This window comes from Squalius cephalus (assembly GCF_949319135.1).
Source record: "Squalius cephalus genome assembly, chromosome: 4".
Classification (NCBI taxonomy): domain Eukaryota; kingdom Metazoa; phylum Chordata; class Actinopteri; order Cypriniformes; family Leuciscidae; genus Squalius; species Squalius cephalus.
In genome coordinates, this window is record NC_137125.1 from 24,287,425 (window position 1) to 24,309,619 (window position 22,195).

The window sequence follows — 22,195 nt, forward strand, 5'->3', positions numbered from 1 at the left end:
ATGATAGTATTAGTGACAGTAATAATAATAACAATAACAATACATTAAGATCAGTCCATAAGTTATTGTATATTTGCTCTAAACTCTAGGTCAGGGGCTGATCCACAACTGCCAGTGAGCACAACCAGCATGTCCCCCCGACATAGACACCTCTCCTTGATCCGACAATCCAATCCCCTCCCCCCCACTGCCACCAGCGACACCCGGCCACAGCAATTAATCCTCTATGCTCCATTGAGTCTTCCTCCAATAAGTATGCTGGGGCACCATATCAGGCACCACCATACCAAGCTCCCTTAGTCTGGTAGTGACCTGACATAACCAAATGTTATTAGTGGTTGGCCCTCTTGTCCCAAATTTTTTTTTTTTTTTTTTTTTTTTTTTCCTCCTCCTCCTCCATGGCTAGGACCATGGTGTGCACTGGTTAGCTACCCAGCCAGAGACACCATATCCAACCCAGGTATCAATCCAAATTATTTTACATGAGGGAGGGATTTGGCCGGAGGCAGTGAAAGGGGAAGGGTCAATTAGACCACTGAGACTACAATGACCATGACAACAGGGCATGCCAATCGGACCCACCAACAGCACCTAGAACAGACGCCCAACCCAGACGGTTTATATTATTAAAATATCTCTCTATATATATATAATAATTTAATATTTATACTTAACATTTTGTTATTTATATAATAAAGAGAGGACTGACTAATAATTATATTATAATATTACCAAAATCACTATTCTTAATACCACCATCACAAATGGAAATAATTAGTAATAGCAATAATATGCAGATTTAAATAAAAGAAAAGTATAGCTTATTGAACATCATATATATCTATATATCTACACACATATATTGGGGGAGTGCGTGGATCCGGTTACAGGTTGCTGAATTATATGAAGATGAGTTAGGAATGGCTTCCAGATATCAAGAAATGTAGATAGAATATTCTTGTTAGTGTATGTTATTTTTTCTAATGTGATGTATTCTATAAGAAGATTAGTCCAGTGATTGATATTTATACAGTTTTTGGACTTCCAGTTTTGCAAAATTACTTTCTTGGCGATAGTTAGAGAAATGAGGAGTGGATTTTTGTATTTAATTGGGAGATGATCAACTTCCATATAGTTATTGAGTAAACAAAGTGACGGAGATGGAGGGATTCCACAACCCATGATAACAGAGAGTTTTGTGGTCACTGATATCCAAAATGGGTAAACTGATTGACAGGTCCATAGGGCATGAAGATAGTCATCTGTGCTCCCCATTGTGCACTGTGAACAAATGTCTGTGTCCCTCAAGCCCATTATAAACATCTTTTTTTCAGTGATGTGGATCCTGTGTATAATCTTAAACTGTATGAGCTGGAGGTTAGTATTGTTAGTCATTGAAAAAGTATTGTTACAGACTTCCTTCCAGAGGTCGGTGTTGGGGGATAAGGCTAAATCATTTTCCCATTTGTTCATGGGTATTATAATTGTTGTATCATTATTTAATATAAGTTTATGTAGTTTGGATATTAGTTTGTTGGTGTTAGTAATTTTCATTATATCTTCCATTAACTTAGAGGGATTAAGTGGGTTATTAATTATGTTGATCTTGGATTTAACTATGGATTTAATTTGTTGGTATTGTAGAAACTGTTCTCCCCCAAGACCGTATCTCTGGACTAGCGTTTGGAATGATACAAATTTATTATTTTCAAATAAGTGATGGAGATGCGTAATTCCTTTTTGTTTCCAGGATGGAAAATGTATAGGTTTATTGCATAGTTGAAAGTCAGGGTTGAACCAGATGGGGGTGTGTCTACATGATGTTAGTGATGAGTTATTAATTTTATTTACTTTCCACCAGGCTGTCAGAGTTGATGCAATTGTAACATTATTAAAATAGTGCATTTTTTTAATTGATTTTGGTAGGAAGGCGAGATCTGAAACTGAAGTATTTTTACATTGATTTTGTTCCAATTCCATCCATGAATAATTGTGATTTTTATTATGGATCCATTTATACAAATATTGTAGCTGGTTTGCTAAAAAGTAATATTGAAAATTTGGAGCTTCCAGGCCACCTTGTGATTTTGTCTTCTGTAATTTTTCTAGTGATATTTTGGATGTTTTGTTTTTCCAATAGAATTGAGAAATTAATGAATCAAGTGATTTGAACCATTTATCGCTGGGAGTTGTTGGAAGCATTGAGAACAGATAGTTGACTTGTGGTAAAGTTTTCATTTTAACTGTAGCAATGCGCCCGACAAGTGATAGTGGTAGGTTAGTCCAGCGTTTTAAATCATCTCCTATTTTTTTTAAAAGTGGAGTATAGTTAAGATTGAACAACTCTGACAGTCTGGAAGAAATGTTGACACCCAAGTATGTAATGTTGCCGGTGCGGAGTGGGAGAGAAGAATCATGAGCTGTGGAATCCCAGGCATCCTCTGAAAGTGGTAGTATTGTTGATTTATTCCAGTTTATTGTATAATCAGAAATTTTTGAAAAATTATTAATAATTTTAAAGGTTTCTTTCAGTGATTTCGAAGGGTTTTGCAAACATAACAATAAATCATCCGCATAAAGACAGATTTTATGTTGTGTATTGATGTTTTGTATTCCTCTGATATTATTGTTTTGTCGTATTGCTGCTGCAAGTGGTTCTATAAATATGGCAAATAAAGAGGGAGAAAGTGGGCATCCTTGTCTGGTCCCTCTGTGAAGTGTGAAATTTTGTGATGTGATCCCGTTTGTTGTTATTGTGGCCCTAGGTGAAGAATATAATATTTTTATCCAATGGATGAATGACTCTCCAAAGCCAAATCTGTGTAGAGTGTAAAAAAGAAATGTCCAGTTTACTTTATCAAACGCTTTTTCAGCATCAAGTGATACAATTATAGTTTTTGTTTGTTTTTGTTGGGCAATATTAATTAAGTTGAATAATCTGCGTACATTATCTGAGGCATTCCTTTGTTTAATAAAACCTGTTTGATCATGGTGAATTAACATCGGGATAACTGTTTCTATTCTAGTAGCTAATACTTTGGTGATGATTTTTAAATCTGTGTTTATTAATGAGAGAGGTCGGTAACTAGAAGGGTGCATTGGATCTTTGTTTGGTTTTAGCAGAAGTGTCATAGCTGCCGTGTTCATGTGTGTTGGTATTGTTGATGTGGTTTTAATTTCTTTGATAACTTTGACGAATAACGGAGATAGAATTGGCCAGAAGTGTCTATAAAATTCAGCTGGTAGTCCATCAGGTCCGGGTGATTTGTTATTTGGCATTTTATCTAATGCTTTATGGAGCTCATCATTAGTGAATGGTGCATCTAATGCATTTGCCTGCTCTTTTGACATTGTTGGTAGTTTTAATTTTTTCAGAAAATGTTCTATTTCTTTTGCATCTGTATTGTGATCTGATGAATATAAGTTTTGGTAAAAAGTTCGGAATACATTATTAATTTCTTGTGGGTTCTGGGTTATTCTGTCTGATTCATTGTATATGGATGGAATAATTTCTTTTTCTTGTTTACGCTTTAGTTGATTTGCTAAATATTTGCCCATTTTGTTAGAATATTGATATTGTTTATATTTGAGTCGTTGGATAATAAACTGTGTTTTTTGGTTAATGATGCTATCGAGTTCAACTTTAAGACAGTTTAGTTCGCATTGTATTTCCTCACTAGGATCGGTAGTATAGGTATCTGTGAGAAGTTTAATTCTCTGTTCTAAGTTATTTTCCAGCTCTTGTTGTTTTTTTTTCCTGTATGTTGAATATGATATTATTTTTCCTGTAATTACTGCTTTGCCTGTTTCCCATAATAATGATGGAGAAATACCTGGAGAGTCATTCATTTCCAGAAAGAAAGCCCATTCTTTCCTAATGAAACAGTCAAAGTCGGAGTCGTGGAGTAATGAGGTATTGAAACGCCATCTGCTGGGGGGTTTAATAGAAAATTTAGTGTTTAATGTGATAGAGATGGGAGCGTGATCGCTGATTATGATTGGATGAATTAAAGTTTCTGTTACATGTTGGGTTAATGAATTACTTACAGATCGTTTCTGATGAAATAGAACGGTTATGATAAAAATATGGACAGATGCTGCTGTCCCGAGAATTTTAGGTTTATTTCGCTCCCCCCCCCCCACCTACAGAATGGCAGCCTATGTGCACTGGAACAATCCTTCCTAAAATGCATTAAACTTTCGATTACAAAGACGTGAAACTCACCGAGTGGTCAGGGGTGTTCACTGATATGCTCACACAAAAATCGCTGCAAAAGATGCTTTCCAACAGGTTTTATCGTAGTTTTTGTCCAACTCCATTGACTTGTATTGGACGAGCTGTGTGAGGTACGGTATTACTCCGCCGCTTCTTCTTCTGCTTCTTCTGTGTATTCAATTAAATGCCAGTGGTTTGCTTGCAATTGGCAAAGGTGCATTATCGCCACCAACTGGGCTGGAGTGTCTATTATTCAAGCTCTCAACGGAAGAATCTACGGGTGTGAGACGTTTGGAAAAATAGATCCACAGTTTTACAACGAATGGTAAAACACCTGTTGGAAAGCATCTTTTGCAGCGATTTTTGTGTGAGCATATCAGTGAACACCCCTGACCACTCGGTGAGTTTCACATCTTTGTAAACGAAAGTTTAATGCGTTTTATGAAGGATTGTTCCAGTGCCCATAGGCTGCCATTGTGTAGGTGGGGGGGGAAAGCGAAATAAACCTAAAATTCTCGGGACAGCAGCATGTGTCCAAATTTTAATCTTAACCGTTCTATTTCATCAGAAACGATCTGTAAACAGGGCTTTCAGTGTAAAATACCGAACTTACCCTTTAAGCGTGCAGGGCAACCAACCATAATAGCATTACAATAATCTAGCCTTGATTTCATGAACGTATGAACTAATTGTTCTGCATTTGTCATTTAGAGCATATGACATAATTTAGATATATTTTTTAGATGGAAAAATGCAGTTTTACAGATACTAGACACGTGACTTTCAAATGAGAGATTGGTATCAAAGAGCACACCCAGGTTCCTAACTGACGACGAAGACTTGACAGAGCAGCCATCAAGTGTTAGACAGTATTCTAGGTTATTACGTGAGAAGTTTTTTGTCCAATAATTAGAATCTCTGTTTTTTTCAGAATTAAGTAGTAGGAAATTACTAGTCATCCAGTTTTTTTATATCAGCTATGCATTCCGTTAATGTTGTGAATTGGTAAGTTTTGTCAGGGCGTGAAGAAATATAGAGCTGAGTATCATCAGTATAACTGTAAAAACTAATGCCATGCTTCCTAGTGATATCTCCTAAGGGTAGCATATACAGAAAATTCATATACTATTCACAGTATACATATTGCATACCACAAATATAGTAGGAGTTGTATAGTAGGATGCCATTCTGAACACAACTTCACTACTCATCTCAGTGTACTTCGGTTGTATTAAGCAGATTCTGGCAAAAGTAGTAGGTCTTCCGGGAAAATTTGCATACTATGCACAGTATTCATACTAGGTACTACAGAAATAGTATGAGTAGTATGATAGTATGCCATTTCGAACACAGCTATGGTCTTACTAGTCATACTAATAACTTCGAGGCAGGTGTGTTGAGGCCAATTGAAGCTGTACTCTGAAGGACAGTGGCACTCCAGGGCCGAGTTTGGACACCCCTGCTTTATTGTTTTTGTCTGGCTCAGCCCTGAAGTCACTTTTGCTTCTTTGTTGTGTTATGTTTTTGAATAATAATAATAAAAACGGAAATGGTGGAAAATGATTCAGATCTCTTTATTATGTTATCTCCTCGACCTTAAACCAAGGGTCGTAATCAACCCAACACTTCCATATCCAATCAATGAATTCTAACAAAAACAAAAACATAATTCACCTATTATCTTAAATAGTATATTAACATTTCTAAGCATCAACTTAAAAAAAAACAATAAATTAAATTTACATTTAATCATTTAACAGACCTATGCTTGGTTTGATTGCTTCTATTACTCTCCTCATTTGTAAGTGCTGTGACTAGTCCGAGTTAGTCTAGCAGATTACTAGCAAGTTTTTTTAATAATAGATTTCTAGAATAGTAAATGGTAGTATATATGGGTCATGTGTTGACAAAAAATGAACCTCATTTTCATTATACTAAACTAAAAATAAAAGACTATAACAAATCATTGTTACTTATCAAGCAGCTCAAAGTATTATCGGTAAAATCTTTCTACAATCTGTTCTAATACATCAACACAGTTTCACTGATGATCCAATAAAAGCATAAAACCCAGGATAGAGTGTGTGAGTGAATGTGGTCTGGACTGTGTGGATGAGGCTCATTGTGTCAGAGACGCTGTAGAAGGACAGAGTTCCTGCACTGTGATCCACATACACTCCTATTCTACGGCTGGACACTACAGGTAGTTCAGTCCGTATGTTATTGTGAATGAATAAGTTCCTGGAGGGAGAGCAGAACAAACTCCAGGACTGATCATTACATCCAAACCAACATTCATTTCCCCATTCCTTCCTCCTGATTCTCTTATATGACACTGATATATCCACACCAAACATCCCACTCCACTCAATCTCCCAGTAACAGCGTCCACACACACTCTCTCTACACAACACCTGATGATTATACGCATCAAATCTGTCTGGATGATCAGGATACGGCTGCTCAGTGAGAGTACCAGTAATCACTCTGTTCCTCTCAGACAGACGGAGGTGTTTATTCACTGTGTTTGTATCCAAAGTGAGTTGATGGGAATCTGATGGGGATAAAACACATGACAATCAGGAATTATGAATCTGTTTGATCTTTTTATGTAGCTGAACTCATAGTTTCTGTTTAGTGTATAAGCAGTGTCTCATTAGAGCTTACCAGATACTTGGTGCAAATCATCATATACATGATTAATTATAAAAACTCTTCTATAATGTTTTCATTTACCTTCTATAGGCAGAACATTAACATACTCTTTGAGTTTCCTCTTCGATATCTGTTCACTCAACATTGCGTCAGTAACTGAAGCTATGGGGAAACACCATTCTCCACAAACACTGAAGCCCTACTGAATCATATCAGTGTAAGACACTGGCTATAAGCATTCGAGTGCACCAAATGATGGCATTCTGACCTCAGAATCTTTATCCTTCAGCAGTCAACTTCTCGCCACCTGAAGAGGAAGCTGGAAGAAAAAGCAGATGGATTGAGCACAAACACCTGCTGCATGCTGGCTGCCCTCCCCTGCTGTATTCATGCTCTCCTGTCTCCCACAGCAGAACTGCAAAACCGAGCATGGAGATTACAGCAACGAGATTATTCCTCCTCTCCGAAAATGATATAAACTATATTGCCAAAAGTTTTGGGACATCTGCCTTTACATGCACATGGACTTTAATGACATCCCATACTAAATTGGTAGGGTTTAATATGGAGTTGGCCCACCCTTTGCAGCTATAACAGCTTCAACTCTTCTGGGAAGGCTTTCCACATGGTTAAGGAGTGTGTTTATGGGACTTTCTGACCATTCTTCTAGAAGCGCATTTGTGAGGTCAGGCACTGATGTTGGACGAGAAGGCCTGGCTCGCAGTCTCCTTTCTAATTCATCCCAAAGGTGTTGCATTGGATTGAGTTCAGGACTCTGTGCAGGCCAGTCGAGTTCCTCCACACCAAACTCGCTCATCCATGTCATTATGGACCTTGCTTTGTGCACTGGTGCGCAGTCATGTTGGAACAGGAAGGGTCCATCCCCAAACTTTTCCCACAAAGTTGGGAGCATGAAATTGCCCAAAACGTCTTGGAATGCTGAAGCTTTAAGAGTTCCTTTCACTGGAACTAAGGGGCCAAGCCCAACCCCTGAAAAACAACACGACACCATAATCCCCCCTCCACCAAACTTTACACTTGGCACACTGCAGTCAGGGAAATACCGTTCTCCTGCCAACCTTTAAACCCAGACTCGTCCATCGGATTTCCAGGCAGATATGCGTGATTCGTCACTCCAGAGAACATGTCTCCACTGCTCTAGAGTCCAGTGGTGGTGTGCTTTACACCATTGCATCTGACGCTTTGCATTGCACTTGGTGATGTAAGACTTGAATGCAGCTGCTCGGCCATGGAAACCCATTCCATGAAGCTCTCTATGCACTGTTCTTGAGCTAATCTGAAGGCCACATGAAGTTTGGAGGTCTGTAGCTATTGAATCTGCAGAAAGTTGTTGACAGCATGTGCTGACCCCGCTCTGTGATTTTACGTGGCCTTCAACTTCGTTGCTGAGTTGCTGTTGTTCCCAATTGCTTTCACTTTGTAATAATACCACTAAGTTGACCGTGGAATATTTATTAAGAGGAAGTTTCACGAATGGAACCATGCTTGAATTCACTGAGTTCCTGAGAGCGACCCATTCTTTCAAAAATGTTTTTAGAAGCAGTCTTCATGCCTAGGTGCTTGATTTTATACAACTGTGGCCATGGAAGTGATTGGAACACTTGAATTCAATGATTTGGAGGGGTGTCCCAATACTTTTGGCAATATAGTGTATGTATTTGCACAAGGATGTGAGGTGCTTGGGAAAGGTCCTCAGCTAACATATGCTCGCTCATTTCTGAACAAACGCTCAGTCAAAATCCCCTCCAACACTTTAAGAGGCAGTGTAGAGAAAAAAATCTGATAGCCGAGGCACTCCTTAATTAAAATGTCTTTATTGCAAAAATGACATGTCCTAAATGGACAACTTTAAAATGCCCACGCGTAGCGGCATGGGGCCTTCTTCAGGGCAGAAGAAGGCCCCATGCCGCTACGCGTGGGCATTTTAAAGGAGTGCCTCGGCTATCAGAGATTTTTTTCTCTACACTCCCTCTTAAGATGTTCTACCTTGGACCGAAGAGCACCCAAATCAAACTGAAAGGAATTGAGCACGCCATTCATCTTGAATCCCCTCCAACACTGTTTTGGCTTTGTTATGAGATACATGATTCTATGGTTGATGGATAACAGCTGTATCCACTGTCTCATGATGTTAGCACTTGTTAGAAGCCCTTACGGCCACATCAGATCAGGTGTTAAGCTTCTGAAACGTGGTGTTCAACTAAGTCCTGTAATCGTGACAGCTATGTGATGTTTGAGTGATGCCAGCAGTGCCAGCACTGCAGTTGTATCCTTCATGCCTGTGTTAAGCTCCTTCATTGCCACTGCACAGTTTTACTAAATCTGCTTGCTTTACAGACATTATCTGTATGAAAGTCATATCAATGATTTCAAGCACCCCCTTTATGCCTGTGCTCAGCACTTTCATTGCTGCTACATACTATCTTTCACTCCCTTCACAGGTTCCTTATGTCTATGTTAACGTCTTCATTGCCACTGCATAGTTATCCAATGGCGCCGGAGCAGACATTTATCGTGCGGTGCAGACAATATGTGTTTGTCAAGTGTTTTTGCTCGCTGACTTAGGATAATTGTAGTCAGTGCCAAACAGTGTTTGCCACCTCTGCATATCATAAGTGGGCGATTGATGCTGCCACCATTTTGTGGTTTACAGCAGGCAAGTTTACTGCTTTGCATAACTTATTGATGCCATTCGTTGCTTTTGCTAAGGTCGTATGACTCTATTCTTTGAAAGTGCCGGTAATACAGCTACAGTACCATCAAGGTTGTTTAGTTCTGGTTCACTTGACCACTATTTATTGAATAATAATTTTACAAGCCAATGAACTGGCTGGGTCGTCAGCTTTGACAAGAATTTGTAGCACACTGTTAATGCAGTTAAATAATTCTACTTGCTTCTGACCGCAATGAATGTGGCTGTCAGTGTTCTGATTGTACAACTTGTCTAGCACTAACAGCTGTCACTGTCATATTGATACATATTAGGGTGTGTTCACATTTGGCATGTTTGGTTTAATTAAAATGAACCCTGGTGCGGTCATTATAATGAACCCTAATGCGGCTGCGCTAACCACCGTTAGTGCAGTTCATTTTGTGGCAACCACAGGGACAAAGAACACTATATGTTTTGATCTAGACTATGCCACCCTGGGAGTTTCACCCAGAGAATATTATCCGTGCACAAGTTCCCCACTTAAGACAGGAAAACATGGAGACACAGGAATTTATGCAAAAATTATTACAAAAAAGTGTATTGTAATTTATAAAAACAAACCCAGACACAGAAAGGGGACAAGCCTCAAACAGTCAAATACAAATACAATGTTCACAGAAAGAAAGCTGCAGCCTCTATAAAGAGGTGCCCTCGCAAGAGATATATACGTTCCCCTCACACGCACTACACACTCACAGCACAAGAGCCCCAGTGAAGTGATCAGTCACGGCACACAGTGTAGACACCACTACCAAAAAAAGGGAGGGGAACGATCAATTTCCTATGCCAAAAAGGCTGCAGTTCCTAAAAAGAAAACACACTCTCCACACCACACACATGCCACACAGAGAAGAAAAAAATAATAATAAACTGGTTATACAAGCTGACAGGTGGATGGCAAAATGCTCATCCACCAACAGGCCTTGATGTTGAACCTTAATAGGCCCAATCCAATAAGGAAAACAACTGATAATACAAATAACCAAACTTTAACCAAAATCAACCAAAAAAAGGAAAAAAACATATGTATGTTATACACATTAATCAAAACATTTCAAATGAATTAACAATATACAAAATAAATCAAAATTCACAAATATTATATTAACCGAAAAGACAGTTCAAAACACAGGAACAATTATACAAAAAAAATTAAAGAAAACAAAAAAATAAAAACAACTTAACCCTTACCCGCACATGAAGGGCACAGACACCCACACAACAGCCATCCGGTAAGGACGGAGGAAGCCAAAACCACGTTTGTAGTGGAACGCAATAGGTCGCAGCATCAAACAGTTGTCCGCTCGAAAAGGTCACAGCAGCGTGCAACACCAAACAAAAAAGCGAGACTTCACCAAAGACGCGCTCAAGCCTAAATGCAAGCACAGATTATTGATGTCACATAACTTACTATTACGCAGACAAATGGGCTTCTAGCTCATTAATCCACAATCTGAACGTGTGAAAACTGCCATCCAAACCCTGGTGCGCACCAAACAAGCAGACCGAGACACATCTTTTCAGCGGCCTTGGTCCGCTTGTTTGGTGCATCTTGTGACATCATGTCCCGTTTTTTTGGATCGTTTAGATGTCTTTGGTCTGTGTTGCATTCATATTTCAGTCCCTGGTGCGGTTCCACTGAAATATGAATGCAAAACAGACCAAAGACACCTCCTTCGGGTGTGTCAGCGGTGCCTGAGACGGACCCGGAGATGATGGCCATGCTTTCCCGGGCCGCCAACGGGGTCGGGCTCGTGTGGAACCCTCCACCGTGTCCCGAACACTCAAGGTTGGACGATTGGTATCTCGGGGTGGCGTGCGCTGGTTCTCAGCAACCCACCCCAGTGCCTTTCTGCCCGGAAGTGCATGAGGAGCTTACGGGGATGTGGACGGCACCTTTTACTGCCAGAAACCGTTCCGGTGGCTCCTCCTCCCTCACCACCCTTGATGGCGGGGCGGCTAAGATACACACGCGTATCCCGCCAGTGGAACGGGCCGTTGCTATGCAGCTGTGCCCTAACTCCACTTGGAGCGGAGAACCGTGTCTTCCTTCCCGGGCCTGTAAGTACTCGTCGGATTTAACCGGCAAGGCTTACAAGGCCTGTGGGGAAGCTGCCTCTGCCGTGCATGTCATGGCGTTGCAAATCCTAATTTTCCTTTTGTTTTTGTTCCGCCGCTGGCCTCAAAACCAGCGATACCCAAATTTTCAATAAAAGAGCAGTTTCTTCCATCTCTTGGGTCCGAAGAGGGCCCAGAGAGCAGTGGGGGGAGAGACTCCTCACCACTCTCATCCGCCTCTTCTATTGCCAGCAGGCAGCAGTGTGCAGTTCGAGAACGCAACTAAGCTGCCTCCTGCATCTCCTGCCTCGTGGAACCAGGTAAGTGTTGCACAGCACACTCAGACTCCGCTACGGGCTGCCTCCCAGAGAGAGCCTCCCGAGCCGAGTCCCTGTGTTCTACCTCGCTGCCCCACTCTGGGGACGCCTACGGTCCCTTTGGTCCCGCTTGCACGGTCTCTACGAGCCTGGTTAGCGCTCCCCAGTCCGTCTCGCTGGCTCATTCGGACCATCAGGCTCAGATATGCGATTCAGTTCGCCCGGCATCCCCCCACGTTTCAGGCCATCCACTCTACTACAGTGAGAGCAGCCAATGCCCATGTCTTGCGCGCAGAGATTGCAGTCCTATTGGCGAAGGACGCGATAGAGCCGGTCCCTCCAGACGACGTGAGGTCAGGGCATTACAGTCCCAACTTCATTGTACCCAAGAAAGGTGATGGGTTACGACCGATCTTGGACCTGCGAGTTTTGAATTGGAGCCTCCACAAGCTACCGTTCAAAATGCTCACGCAGAAACGCATTTTCGAATGCATCCGTCTCCAAGACTGGTTTGCAGCGATCGACCTGAAGGACGCGTACTTTCATGTCTCGATTCTTCCTCGACACAGGCCGTTTCTGCACTTTGCATTCGAGGGTCGAGCATATCAGTACAAGGTCCTGCCCTTCGGGCTGTCCCTGTCTCCGCGTGTCTTCGCAAAAGTCACGGAGGGGGCCCTTGTTCCCATGAGATAACAGGGCGTTCGCATTCTCAACTATCTCGACGACTGGCTCATACTAGCACACTCTCGAGATCAGTTATGTGAACAGCCAGCTGGGCCTCGTGCAGAGGATCTCTTTTCTCAGTATGGAGTTGCACCGACTGAGTGCGTCACAGAGCAACGCACTCAGTCGGTGCTCAACTGCTTGAACACGTTCAAAGGCATGATGGCGGTCCCACTGAAATTCTTTCAGAGGCTCCTGGGGCATATGGCAGCGGCAGCAGCGGTAACTCCACTCGGGCTGCTCCATATGAGACCGCTTCAGCACTGGCTTCACGGCCGAGTCCTGAGATGGGCGTGGCATCACAGCACTCACCGGGTGACAATTACACCGGCGTGCCGCCAGACCTTCAGCCCGTGGTCAGACCCCTCGTTCCTTCGGGCAGGAGTCCCCTTGGAACAGGTGTCCAGGCATGCTGGGGTATTCACAGATGCCTCTGCCACTGGCTGGGGTGCCACGTACAATGGGCATGCATTGTCAGGGGTGTGGACGGGCACCCAACTGTTGTTTTACTCCCTGACCGAGGGAACACTCGGCACGGACGCACTGGCACACAGCTGGCCCCGGGGCCTCAGCAAATATGCATTTCCCCCAGTGAGCCTACTTGCACAGCCCCTGTGCAAAGTCAGGGAGGATGAGGAGCAGGTCCTTCTAGTGGCTCCCTATTGGCCCACCCGGACTTGGTTCCCAGAACTCATGCTCCTTGTGACAGTCCCTCCCTGGATCGTTCCTCTTAGGAAGGATCTTTTGACTCAGAGACGGGGCACCCTATGGCACCCGCGTCCGGACCTCTGGAAACTCCATGTCTGGTCCCTGGACGGGACGCAGATGTTCTAGGTGACTTACCCCCAGAGGTACTTAACACCATCACTTCTGCGCGAGCGCCGTCTACGAGACGTGTGTACGCCTTGAAGTGGAACCTGTTCGTCGAATGGTGTTCCTCTCGCAGAGAGGACCCCCGAAGATGTTCGATAGGGTCAGTGCTTTCCTTATTGTAGCAAGGGTTGGAGCGAATGCTGTCTCCCTCCACCCTCAAAGTACATGCTGCCGCTATTTCAGCATATCATGACCACATAGATGTCAAAACAGTTGGAAAGCACGACCTGGTCGTCAGGTTCCTTAGGGGGTCGAGACGTTTAAATCCTCCTCGTCCCCCTCCAAACCCTCTTGGGACCTTTCCCTGGTGCTTCGAGCACTTCAGGATGCTCCCTTTGAGCCTTTGCAGTCAGCAGACTTAAAGCTTCTCTCCTTGAAGACTTTGCTGCTGATTGCACTGGCCTCGATCAAGAGGGTAGGGGACCTGCAAGCATTTTCGGTCGACGAATCGTGCCTAGAGTTCAGGCCGGGTGACAACCATGTTGTACTGAGACCCTGGCCTGGCTATGTGCCCAAGGTTCCTACCACTCCCTTTAGAGATCAGGTAGTGAACCTGCAAGCGCTGCTCCTGGAGGAGGCAAACCCAGCCCTGGCTTTGCTCTGTCCCGTTCGTGCTCTGCGTATGTACGTGGACAGAACTCAAAGCGTCAGGACCTCAGACAAGCTCTTTGTCTGTTACGGAGGCCAGCAGAAGGGAAAGGCTGTCTCCAAGCAGAGGATGGCCCACTGGATAGTGGATGCCATCGCCTTGGCTTACCAAGCTCATGGCGTGCCCTGCCCGCTCAGGTTGCATGCACACTCCACGAGAGGTGTTGCATCCTCCTGGGCGCTGGCACGTGGGTCCTCGCTAACAGATATCTGTAGAGCTGCGGGCTGGGCGACACCTAACACGTTCGCTAGATACTATAGCCTACGTGTAGAGCCCGTGTCCTCCCGTGTTTTCACCCTACACAGGAAGAAGCACTGTGAGTATCGGCTCTGTCGGCTTGCTGCACCCTACTGTGCACCTTTTTTGCTCCAGAGTCAAACCTGTTGAGTCCTCCAACACCCTCGGCCCGGACATGGCGGAGTGTCCGGTTCCAGGCCTTTATCCACTGAATCCTTGAGAACCGGGTCTAGGCTGGGTCCCATGTGGTTGACCCTACGGGGATCCCATGTGTGTGTATTCTCCACGGCTGCTCCTAAATGGAAGCTCGTATCTTCCCTTGGGCTAAGTCACCCACTATTCATATGCAGTTCAACCCTCGGGTTAGTCCATATGTGTATTCCCACATAACTCTCCTTAAGAATGTGGCTCCCGCCACGTTCCTCTCCCTCAGATCGGGCACGCTTTTCCAGTGTTATCCAATAATCTCACTGTATGGGGTTATCACGGAACAACAGTGACAGAGTGAACAGCGTCAACAGTGATCAGGGTGTAAGCCCTCTCCTATCGTCCTTCCAGGCAAGAAGGTGTGGAGGCTTACGCAGGGTGCTGGATGGGGTGCAGAAGCTGTGCCGCTTTGGTAGGGATTCCTATTCGTCGGTCACCACGACGTACGTCATAGTGACCGGACAATAGGGAACGTCTCGGTTACATATGATAACCCTCGTTCCCTGAGGGAGGGAACAGAGACGTACGTCCCGTCGCCACATCTGCTGCTGCCCACCGGGGCGACCAGCTTTTCAGGCTTGGCTCCTCAGCAAAAAACTAAAGTGCAATCATCACCAGCTGCTTATTATAATCGCGCTGCGAGGCTACACAGCTGATACAAATGATTGCACGCCAAAGTGTATTGGCTTGTTTTAGTTTCACTCGAAGTAGATTGGCCTCTCTAGCGAGATTCCTATTCATCGGTCACCACGACGTACGTCTCCGTTCCCTCCCTCAGGGAACGAGGCTTACCATATGTAACCGAGAAGTTTTTTTCTCGTCATAGATGCGATGTTGCCTATCACAGTTCGGTACAGGCATCAGAACCGCGTCTCCTCACAACAGATCTTCATTGAGTGTGATGGAGGGATTCCTGCCTCTGTTTTGACTCCTTTACACATTTTAAAAGCTCTTCACAAGTTCTAATTTGATCAAAATACCATCATATGTAGCTACGCACATAAGGCATTTTAGTCCAGCACACAACATTGTTTTGGATGTTCTGTAAGTTCCGTCACAAAATAAATGTAATGAAAGCCGACCAATCAGGTCGATGTGATGCCTTTAGGTTCTGTGTTCAAATGTCAATGTGAACGCCAAGCGGACCAGGACTGAATGTTTTTTTTTTTTTTTTTGGTATGGACTAAATGAGCTAAGTGTACCGGACTACGGTGTGAACACACCCTTATATCACTTGTGTAGGTGGCTTATCTTCTGTCAACAGCTGTGCTCTTGTGTTTTGCTAGTTATACATTTTGTTACACAACTTGGCATAAGTTACAATGGCTTGAACCATGCTATGCTGACTCACACTGTTGCTGTATGCTGACTGTCAGTTGAAAGATTATGAAGTCAATGCTGTGCCCTTTTTATAAGCAGGACAACTCATCATCATTTGGTTTGCTCGAACGCCATTGGCCAGTGTGTTACATTGGCGTGATTTAATAAGGCTTCAGAAAATTCAGAGAAAGGTGTTTCCCGCATAGGGTCAGCTACTGACACAATGTCTTGTTCCCTTATCTCAGGGAACCAAAGTTACATGGGTAACAGGGTACGTTCTTGTTTTCTTAGTTGCTTACATTGTAGGAAGTTGTTTCTGGTCCTGGGATCCATGTTGCTGAATATGACTGTGGAAATCAACAGACATGGTTGTGCAGCTGTTATGTCATGAGAAAATTCGTTTAAACTTTATTTCAATAGTCCACTTTAGACATTCTACTAACTAAAAGTTACTGCTACAACAAAGCAACTACATGTCAACTAACTTATTGGGCCCTATTTTAACGATCTGAAACGCAAGTATCAAACGCGAAACGCAAGTAACTTTGTGGGCGGATCTTGGGCGCTGTTGCTATTATACCGGCGGGATAAATGACTCTTGCGCCCGACGCAAATCTAAAATGGGTTGGTCTGAAGTAGCTTCATTATTCATAGGTGTGGTTTGGGCGTAACGTGAAATAAACCAATCAGAGCGTCATCTCACATTCCCTTTAAGAGCAGGCGCGCTTGTTCCATGGCGGATTGCTATTATAATGGCGGATTTGCCAGACGCATGCCAGGAGCGGTTCACAGCCGAGGAGACCGACGTTCTCGTCAGGGCCGTAAAAGACAGAGAAGTGACATTGGGGATGGGAGAAACCCACCCAAATTAGCTTCGGTTAAACAGGCGTATGATAATTTGGGTAAATGTGTAAGCTAGATTTATGCCTATTTTTTCACATCTTCATGGACACAACAATGATTTCCCTCGTGTGTTAATAATTTTCCTTGTAATAATGTAGCCTATGATTTTCAAAAATGAAAACTGCTGCTTCTGTGTAGATGAGAGAATCAAAGTGTATGCGCGATGTGCACACGCTACATTATGGCCAAGCATGCGCCCTCAAAATAGCATTTGAATAACATGCGCAATGCGCCACTGACTTTAGACTAGGCTTTTCCTGGTCAGTGGCGGAATTGTTTTCTAAACCTGCAAAATAGCATCAGGGAACGTTTGCGCCGGAACACACCTCCTCTTTACGCTGAACCGCCCCCGGGAGCGCAAGTTCATTCCCTAATTTACCGACGTGCGTCTATGGAGGGAAAAGTCCGCTGTGCGTCGGGTGCAAAAGAGGAATGATACATGCGTCGGTGTACAAAGTCAATTGTGCTGGGTGCAAGATAGGGCCCATTAACTTGCAACTACATGTAAACTAGAGTGTTAGTAGACTGTTAGGTTAGGGTTTGGGTTATTAGAACAAGTTGACATACTTGCAAAGTTACTTAGTAGAATGTCTGTTGGGGCAGCATCAAGATGTTGGCAGATTTTAAGTAGACAATCTACTAATAATTTAATGACTGGTAGTTGACATGTAGTTACAAATTTATTTATATTCAGTAGAAAGTCTAAAGTGTACTATTAAAATAGTGTTAACAAAAATGATCCCTGCATTCATTCCTAATCCAGATAGCACACCATAGTTGGCCCAGATGTTTTTGCCAGAATCAGGTTGATTCATCGCCGTCATTCCATGCGCTATGTGGGCCAGAAGAGTGTGGGAGATGTGGGCCACAACTAGGCCAGATATCATTTGCTATCTGGGAAGACATTTCTAATGATGTTCTACATGATATTAGATGGAGTACTCATTTCTGAAAGCAGATTAATCTCTGTCAGAGATATTTTTTAGCTCCTCTTTGCAGAAATCCTCCAGTTTGTCTCTCAGCTGATGGACAGATTCTCTCACGATATCAAAAGAGGAGAGAGAACTGAAGGGATTGTCATTTACGTCTGTATTCAGGAGGAGCTGAGAGAGACTGGAAACTCTACAGAAAACATAAATCAAAACTCATCACCTCCTCACTTAATCAATAACCTGCACTACTATCAGATTTGTGTGGCTCTTGGTGAATTATGTTTTAGTACCTCTCCTCAATCAAGCACTTTTACAGCATCAGAAGTCAAAGATTTCAATAAATCTTTTCTAAGATATTTCCAGAGCTGAAATCCAAGTGCCGCCTTATTCAAAAGAAGATGAGAGTCTGACTAATGATTAAACTGGAGGATTTCTGTTTCTGAGTCTCCAGTCAAGCAGGATCTTGCTCAAGTCCACAAACATGTTCTTCTAGATCTCTGTTACCTGCAGGAAATGGATGTGATCCTGTGTGTGTGAAAGATGTTCCAGCGTCTCTCCTCCTCAGATCATTGATCTCCGTCCTTCAGCTCAACTCACGGCAGACTTTTCCTGATCTCTGATCCGCTGTGTTGTATGAACTAAGTAAAGATTCTCACTCTGTCCTCCACTGCTGTCTGTGCAGTGCGCTGTTAGGACACACATCACAATCAGCTCTTACTGGCATTTCACACAGTCCATGAGCCAATAAACCATCATGTGACCAGCTGAATCCAGGAAAAGTAGGTTGAGGTAGTTTAAAGGTAACTTATTTACTGAGACATGGATGTCTGATGCCATAACGTACTAGGTACCCCATAAGAAGAACTTGCTGTTGTATATGCAATTACGGTATTTTTTTAGCTATATAATGGAAACAGACAGCATTAGATAACATCAACTATAGATGTGCATGGACCTGATTATTTACACAATAATGGTGACTAAACAAAAGACATGTAAAAGATATGCTCTTAATATCACCAATCACAAAATAACAAATGTTCCTCAGCAGTGCTCAGAAATGCAGAAAATTAGAAAAACTACTTCACAACTATTTTAAATGCTTACTGTGCTTAAACACATTTGGATAGCAGAAACAGCACTTCTACTGCTTAAAGTCTATCATGTTTTCCCAAGAATAATCTGAGCAACAAATGGACAATGGAAATCACACAATGGTCTGTTCTGTATGTCATAATTACTTGTAGGTTTTTCTGTGTAGGCCCCATTTAAATTATTAAATTAAATTTAAATTTATATTGCTACACCAGATTTCACTGATTTTTCTGTCCCATCTTTTGATTTTTGATAAAAAGTTAAAAAAAAAAGAAAATATAAAAAATACACAGCTATGTAGGTATTTGTCTTTGAATTAAGAAATCAGTTTTCAAAATTTCAAGCTAAACCTTTCTCTACACTAAATTCACTAACAAAATTATTATACATGCAGTTTTTATGACCTCATATTAACCACAACATGGTTAATTTGTACTTTGAATAGTTAATGTTACATCACTATTTTGATGAAACTGAAAGGTGATTAATAATTGTGATAAACAAAATTAATGGTGACCAGCAAATATACACATTCCCTTGTACATTCATGCACATTTAATGTTGAAAAAGGGTAAATGGAAGTAACTTGTCAACTACCCATGTACCGTATGATAATTTAAGTGATTTCCCTTAAAAAAAAAAAACATATTTGTAATGTTATGACAATATTACATTTGTGGGGCCAATTTTCATGATATTATCTACAGCACTACAATCCCACAACACAAACACATCAGAAATGAGCCTGTTAGTATTACTTTATCAGTGCCTAGTTTTAAGTTCATACCTGTTTCTCTGTCCTCTGTATATTGCAGCTGATACAGTATTGTGGTTACATGTTCATCCATCATCCAGAGAGTCACAACAGCTTAAATACACTTAAGTTTCTCTTTCCCTGAACTCAGTAGATTCCAGTTTCTTACACAACTACACTTAAGTATCTCTTTCCCTGAACTCAGTAGATTCCTGTTTCCTGGTTCTGAGTTTAAGTGACATGAGCAAAATGGGTGTGTGTGCAAGTCACAAATAATAAAACATTGACTAAATGTCTCAGAATGACACTCCAAGAATACAAGTCACAGAGAAGACAATACCTTAAAAACAGCAGTAATACTGCATCTTAATTACTACATTGCATAACTGAATATATTTGGACTGGAATACATTTTGCTTTTAATGTGATTTAACTGTAATTCCCCTACACTGCCGTGGTGCTTATATATTTTTTTCTTATTCATTTTTTTATGCACCGTTCTATAGGTATGATTAGGCTGCTGGGCAAAACTTAAGCAATTACACAAGCCCAAAGTACAATACAATTACAATTAACTATGACTTTAAAAAACAGTCATCTTAAGGTGGCTTTTGAAACCACTTTTGAAACATCTCGCGGCACGAATGTACCAATACAAATAAATAAAACACCTCCAGTTAACTAGCAGAGCATTCATTTAGTTCGTTTGTTAAATATAAGGTGATCTAGTGCTGAAATGTGTTGTTTTTTTAAATCAAGTGATCAAAGTGCTCGTTGCCGCTGTGATCAGTGGCGCGGATACTATGTTCTCTTGTGGCTCGCGCACAGTCTTCACTCGGACGCGTGCTTCAATCCATTGTGGAGGCTCTCTATTTGTTCTGGTGAAATTACAAAACAAAATGCACACAAACGTGTCCCTGCCTGATATACAACCACAGATAAACATAATTTTGATGAGAAAAAAAAACAAAACTATACGAGTGCGGATTAGAACCCAGAACGTCTCTGGTTACTCACGTAACCGTAGTTCCCTGAGAGGAGGGAACGAGACATTACGTATGGGGAAATCCATTTTCCTCGAAATGCTGAAGCCTGATTTGAATAACTCTTTTGCTTGCAAATAGCCAATGGTGCCCGCGCCCTCACCTGATTGACTGACAGCCTCCAATATAGAGCCCCTTTCACACAGAGATTCCGGAAAATACACGGATAAAGTGACCCGGGATTTGACCCGGGTTCGTTTGATTTTGGTTCATTCACAACACTGCCAGTGATTTTCCGGAATCAGGGAGTGCGTTCACACACAACCCGTAAAAATCCCGTAAAGACACGTGACATGGATGTGACATGTAATGTCTCAGCAGCGTCTTAAGTTTGCTTATGAGCTGCGATTTCTCTCTCGAGAAACCACGCTTGTGCATTTTTTTCTCTGATTCGATCATAAACTTGCGCATTACGTACCGTTTCACAGCTGGCGAACGATCCCGGCTTCAGCGTCATCACTACGACACGGCATTATTACGGCTTTTGTTCACACAGCGCGCGTTCCGGGACTGAACACGGCAATGTTACTAGGTCCCCAACACGGCATCAATCCCGGCATCAATCCCGGGTCGAGTTTGCGTTCACACAGAAGGCGCTCTGGCAATTTGCCGGCAATTTCCCGGGTTCAAAGCGCTGTGTGAAAGGGGCTTAGGTGACATCGGGCACCAAAAACCTCAGAATCTTTCGACTGAACGAGCGCTATTGAGGCTGAAGGCTTTTCACACGGCAGTCTACGTAATGTCTCGTTCCCTCCTCTCAGGGAACTACGGTTATGTGAGTAACCAGAGACGTTCCCTTGTCGAGTCGGTCCCTCGACATTACGTATGGGGAACATATAAACCCCCGCCGTGTGGAAAATTGGCCCAGCTCAATCGAGCCGGCTGTAAAACCCACGATTTATCTGTTCCCCGGGCACTATCTCTACTGCTTGTTTGGCCAGGAGAGAGGTGATTTCTGCCCGTAGCAGCGGGGCGCTCTGTTCTGATACTTCTGACATAATCACGCCGCCGAAGCGGGGTGGTCTGTGAGCGAACTGAAGCGTATAGCCGTGTTTTACAGTGTTGATTACCCAATCTGACACCGCTGGGAGCGTCGACCACGCGCCCAGGTGGCTCGACAGAGGGAGCATTAACGCATGCTGCGGTGTTTGCACGGGGACACACGAAATCACATCCTCGGGTTGCCCCGGGCTTCTTCTCTGCGAAGCGTCTCACGGAGGAAAGGTTTCACTTATGTCGCGGGTAATGGGAGGAAAAGAGCTCTTTTGCTGAGACATGTAATGTTTTGTGTTTATTGAAACAGAACACAGCGGTTTCATAAGATTGACAAACACATTCTCTGGCTTCACTGTAGGTTGCCGAGGGAACTCTGGGCGGGAACACGCCCTTTTTGCCGCAGGTCCGTTGTCGTGCATGGCCCACGCTCTCTTCCTCCTGGCACGAACATCAGGAACGCTGCCCCTTCTTGTCCGCCGGCCG

The 22,195-nt window shown here is 42.9% G+C and overlaps 1 protein-coding gene across 2 annotated transcripts; it reads right to left on the reverse strand.

The window, feature by feature from the left end:
• Window positions 1-5,767: 5,767 nt before the first annotated feature.
• LOC307157211 (tripartite motif-containing protein 16-like) lies at window positions 5,768-19,955 on the reverse strand. Of its 2 annotated transcripts, XM_079869058.1 has the most exons (3): window positions 18,329-19,955; window positions 16,289-16,336; window positions 5,768-6,770 (listed from the first exon to the last, which is right to left on the reverse strand). In XM_079869058.1, the coding sequence occupies exons 2-3, from the start codon at window positions 16,320-16,322 to the stop codon at window positions 6,247-6,249; spliced, it is 558 nt and encodes a 185-aa protein (XP_079725184.1). In that variant the 5' UTR covers window positions 16,323-16,336; window positions 18,329-19,955; the 3' UTR covers window positions 5,768-6,246. The 2 variants fall into 2 exon arrangements, with proteins under 2 accessions (XP_079725184.1, XP_079725185.1); XM_079869059.1 differs by lacking the exon at window positions 18,329-19,955 and having other exon boundaries at window positions 5,775-6,770; window positions 16,289-17,139.
• Between the last annotated feature and the right edge of the window lie 2,240 nt (window positions 19,956-22,195).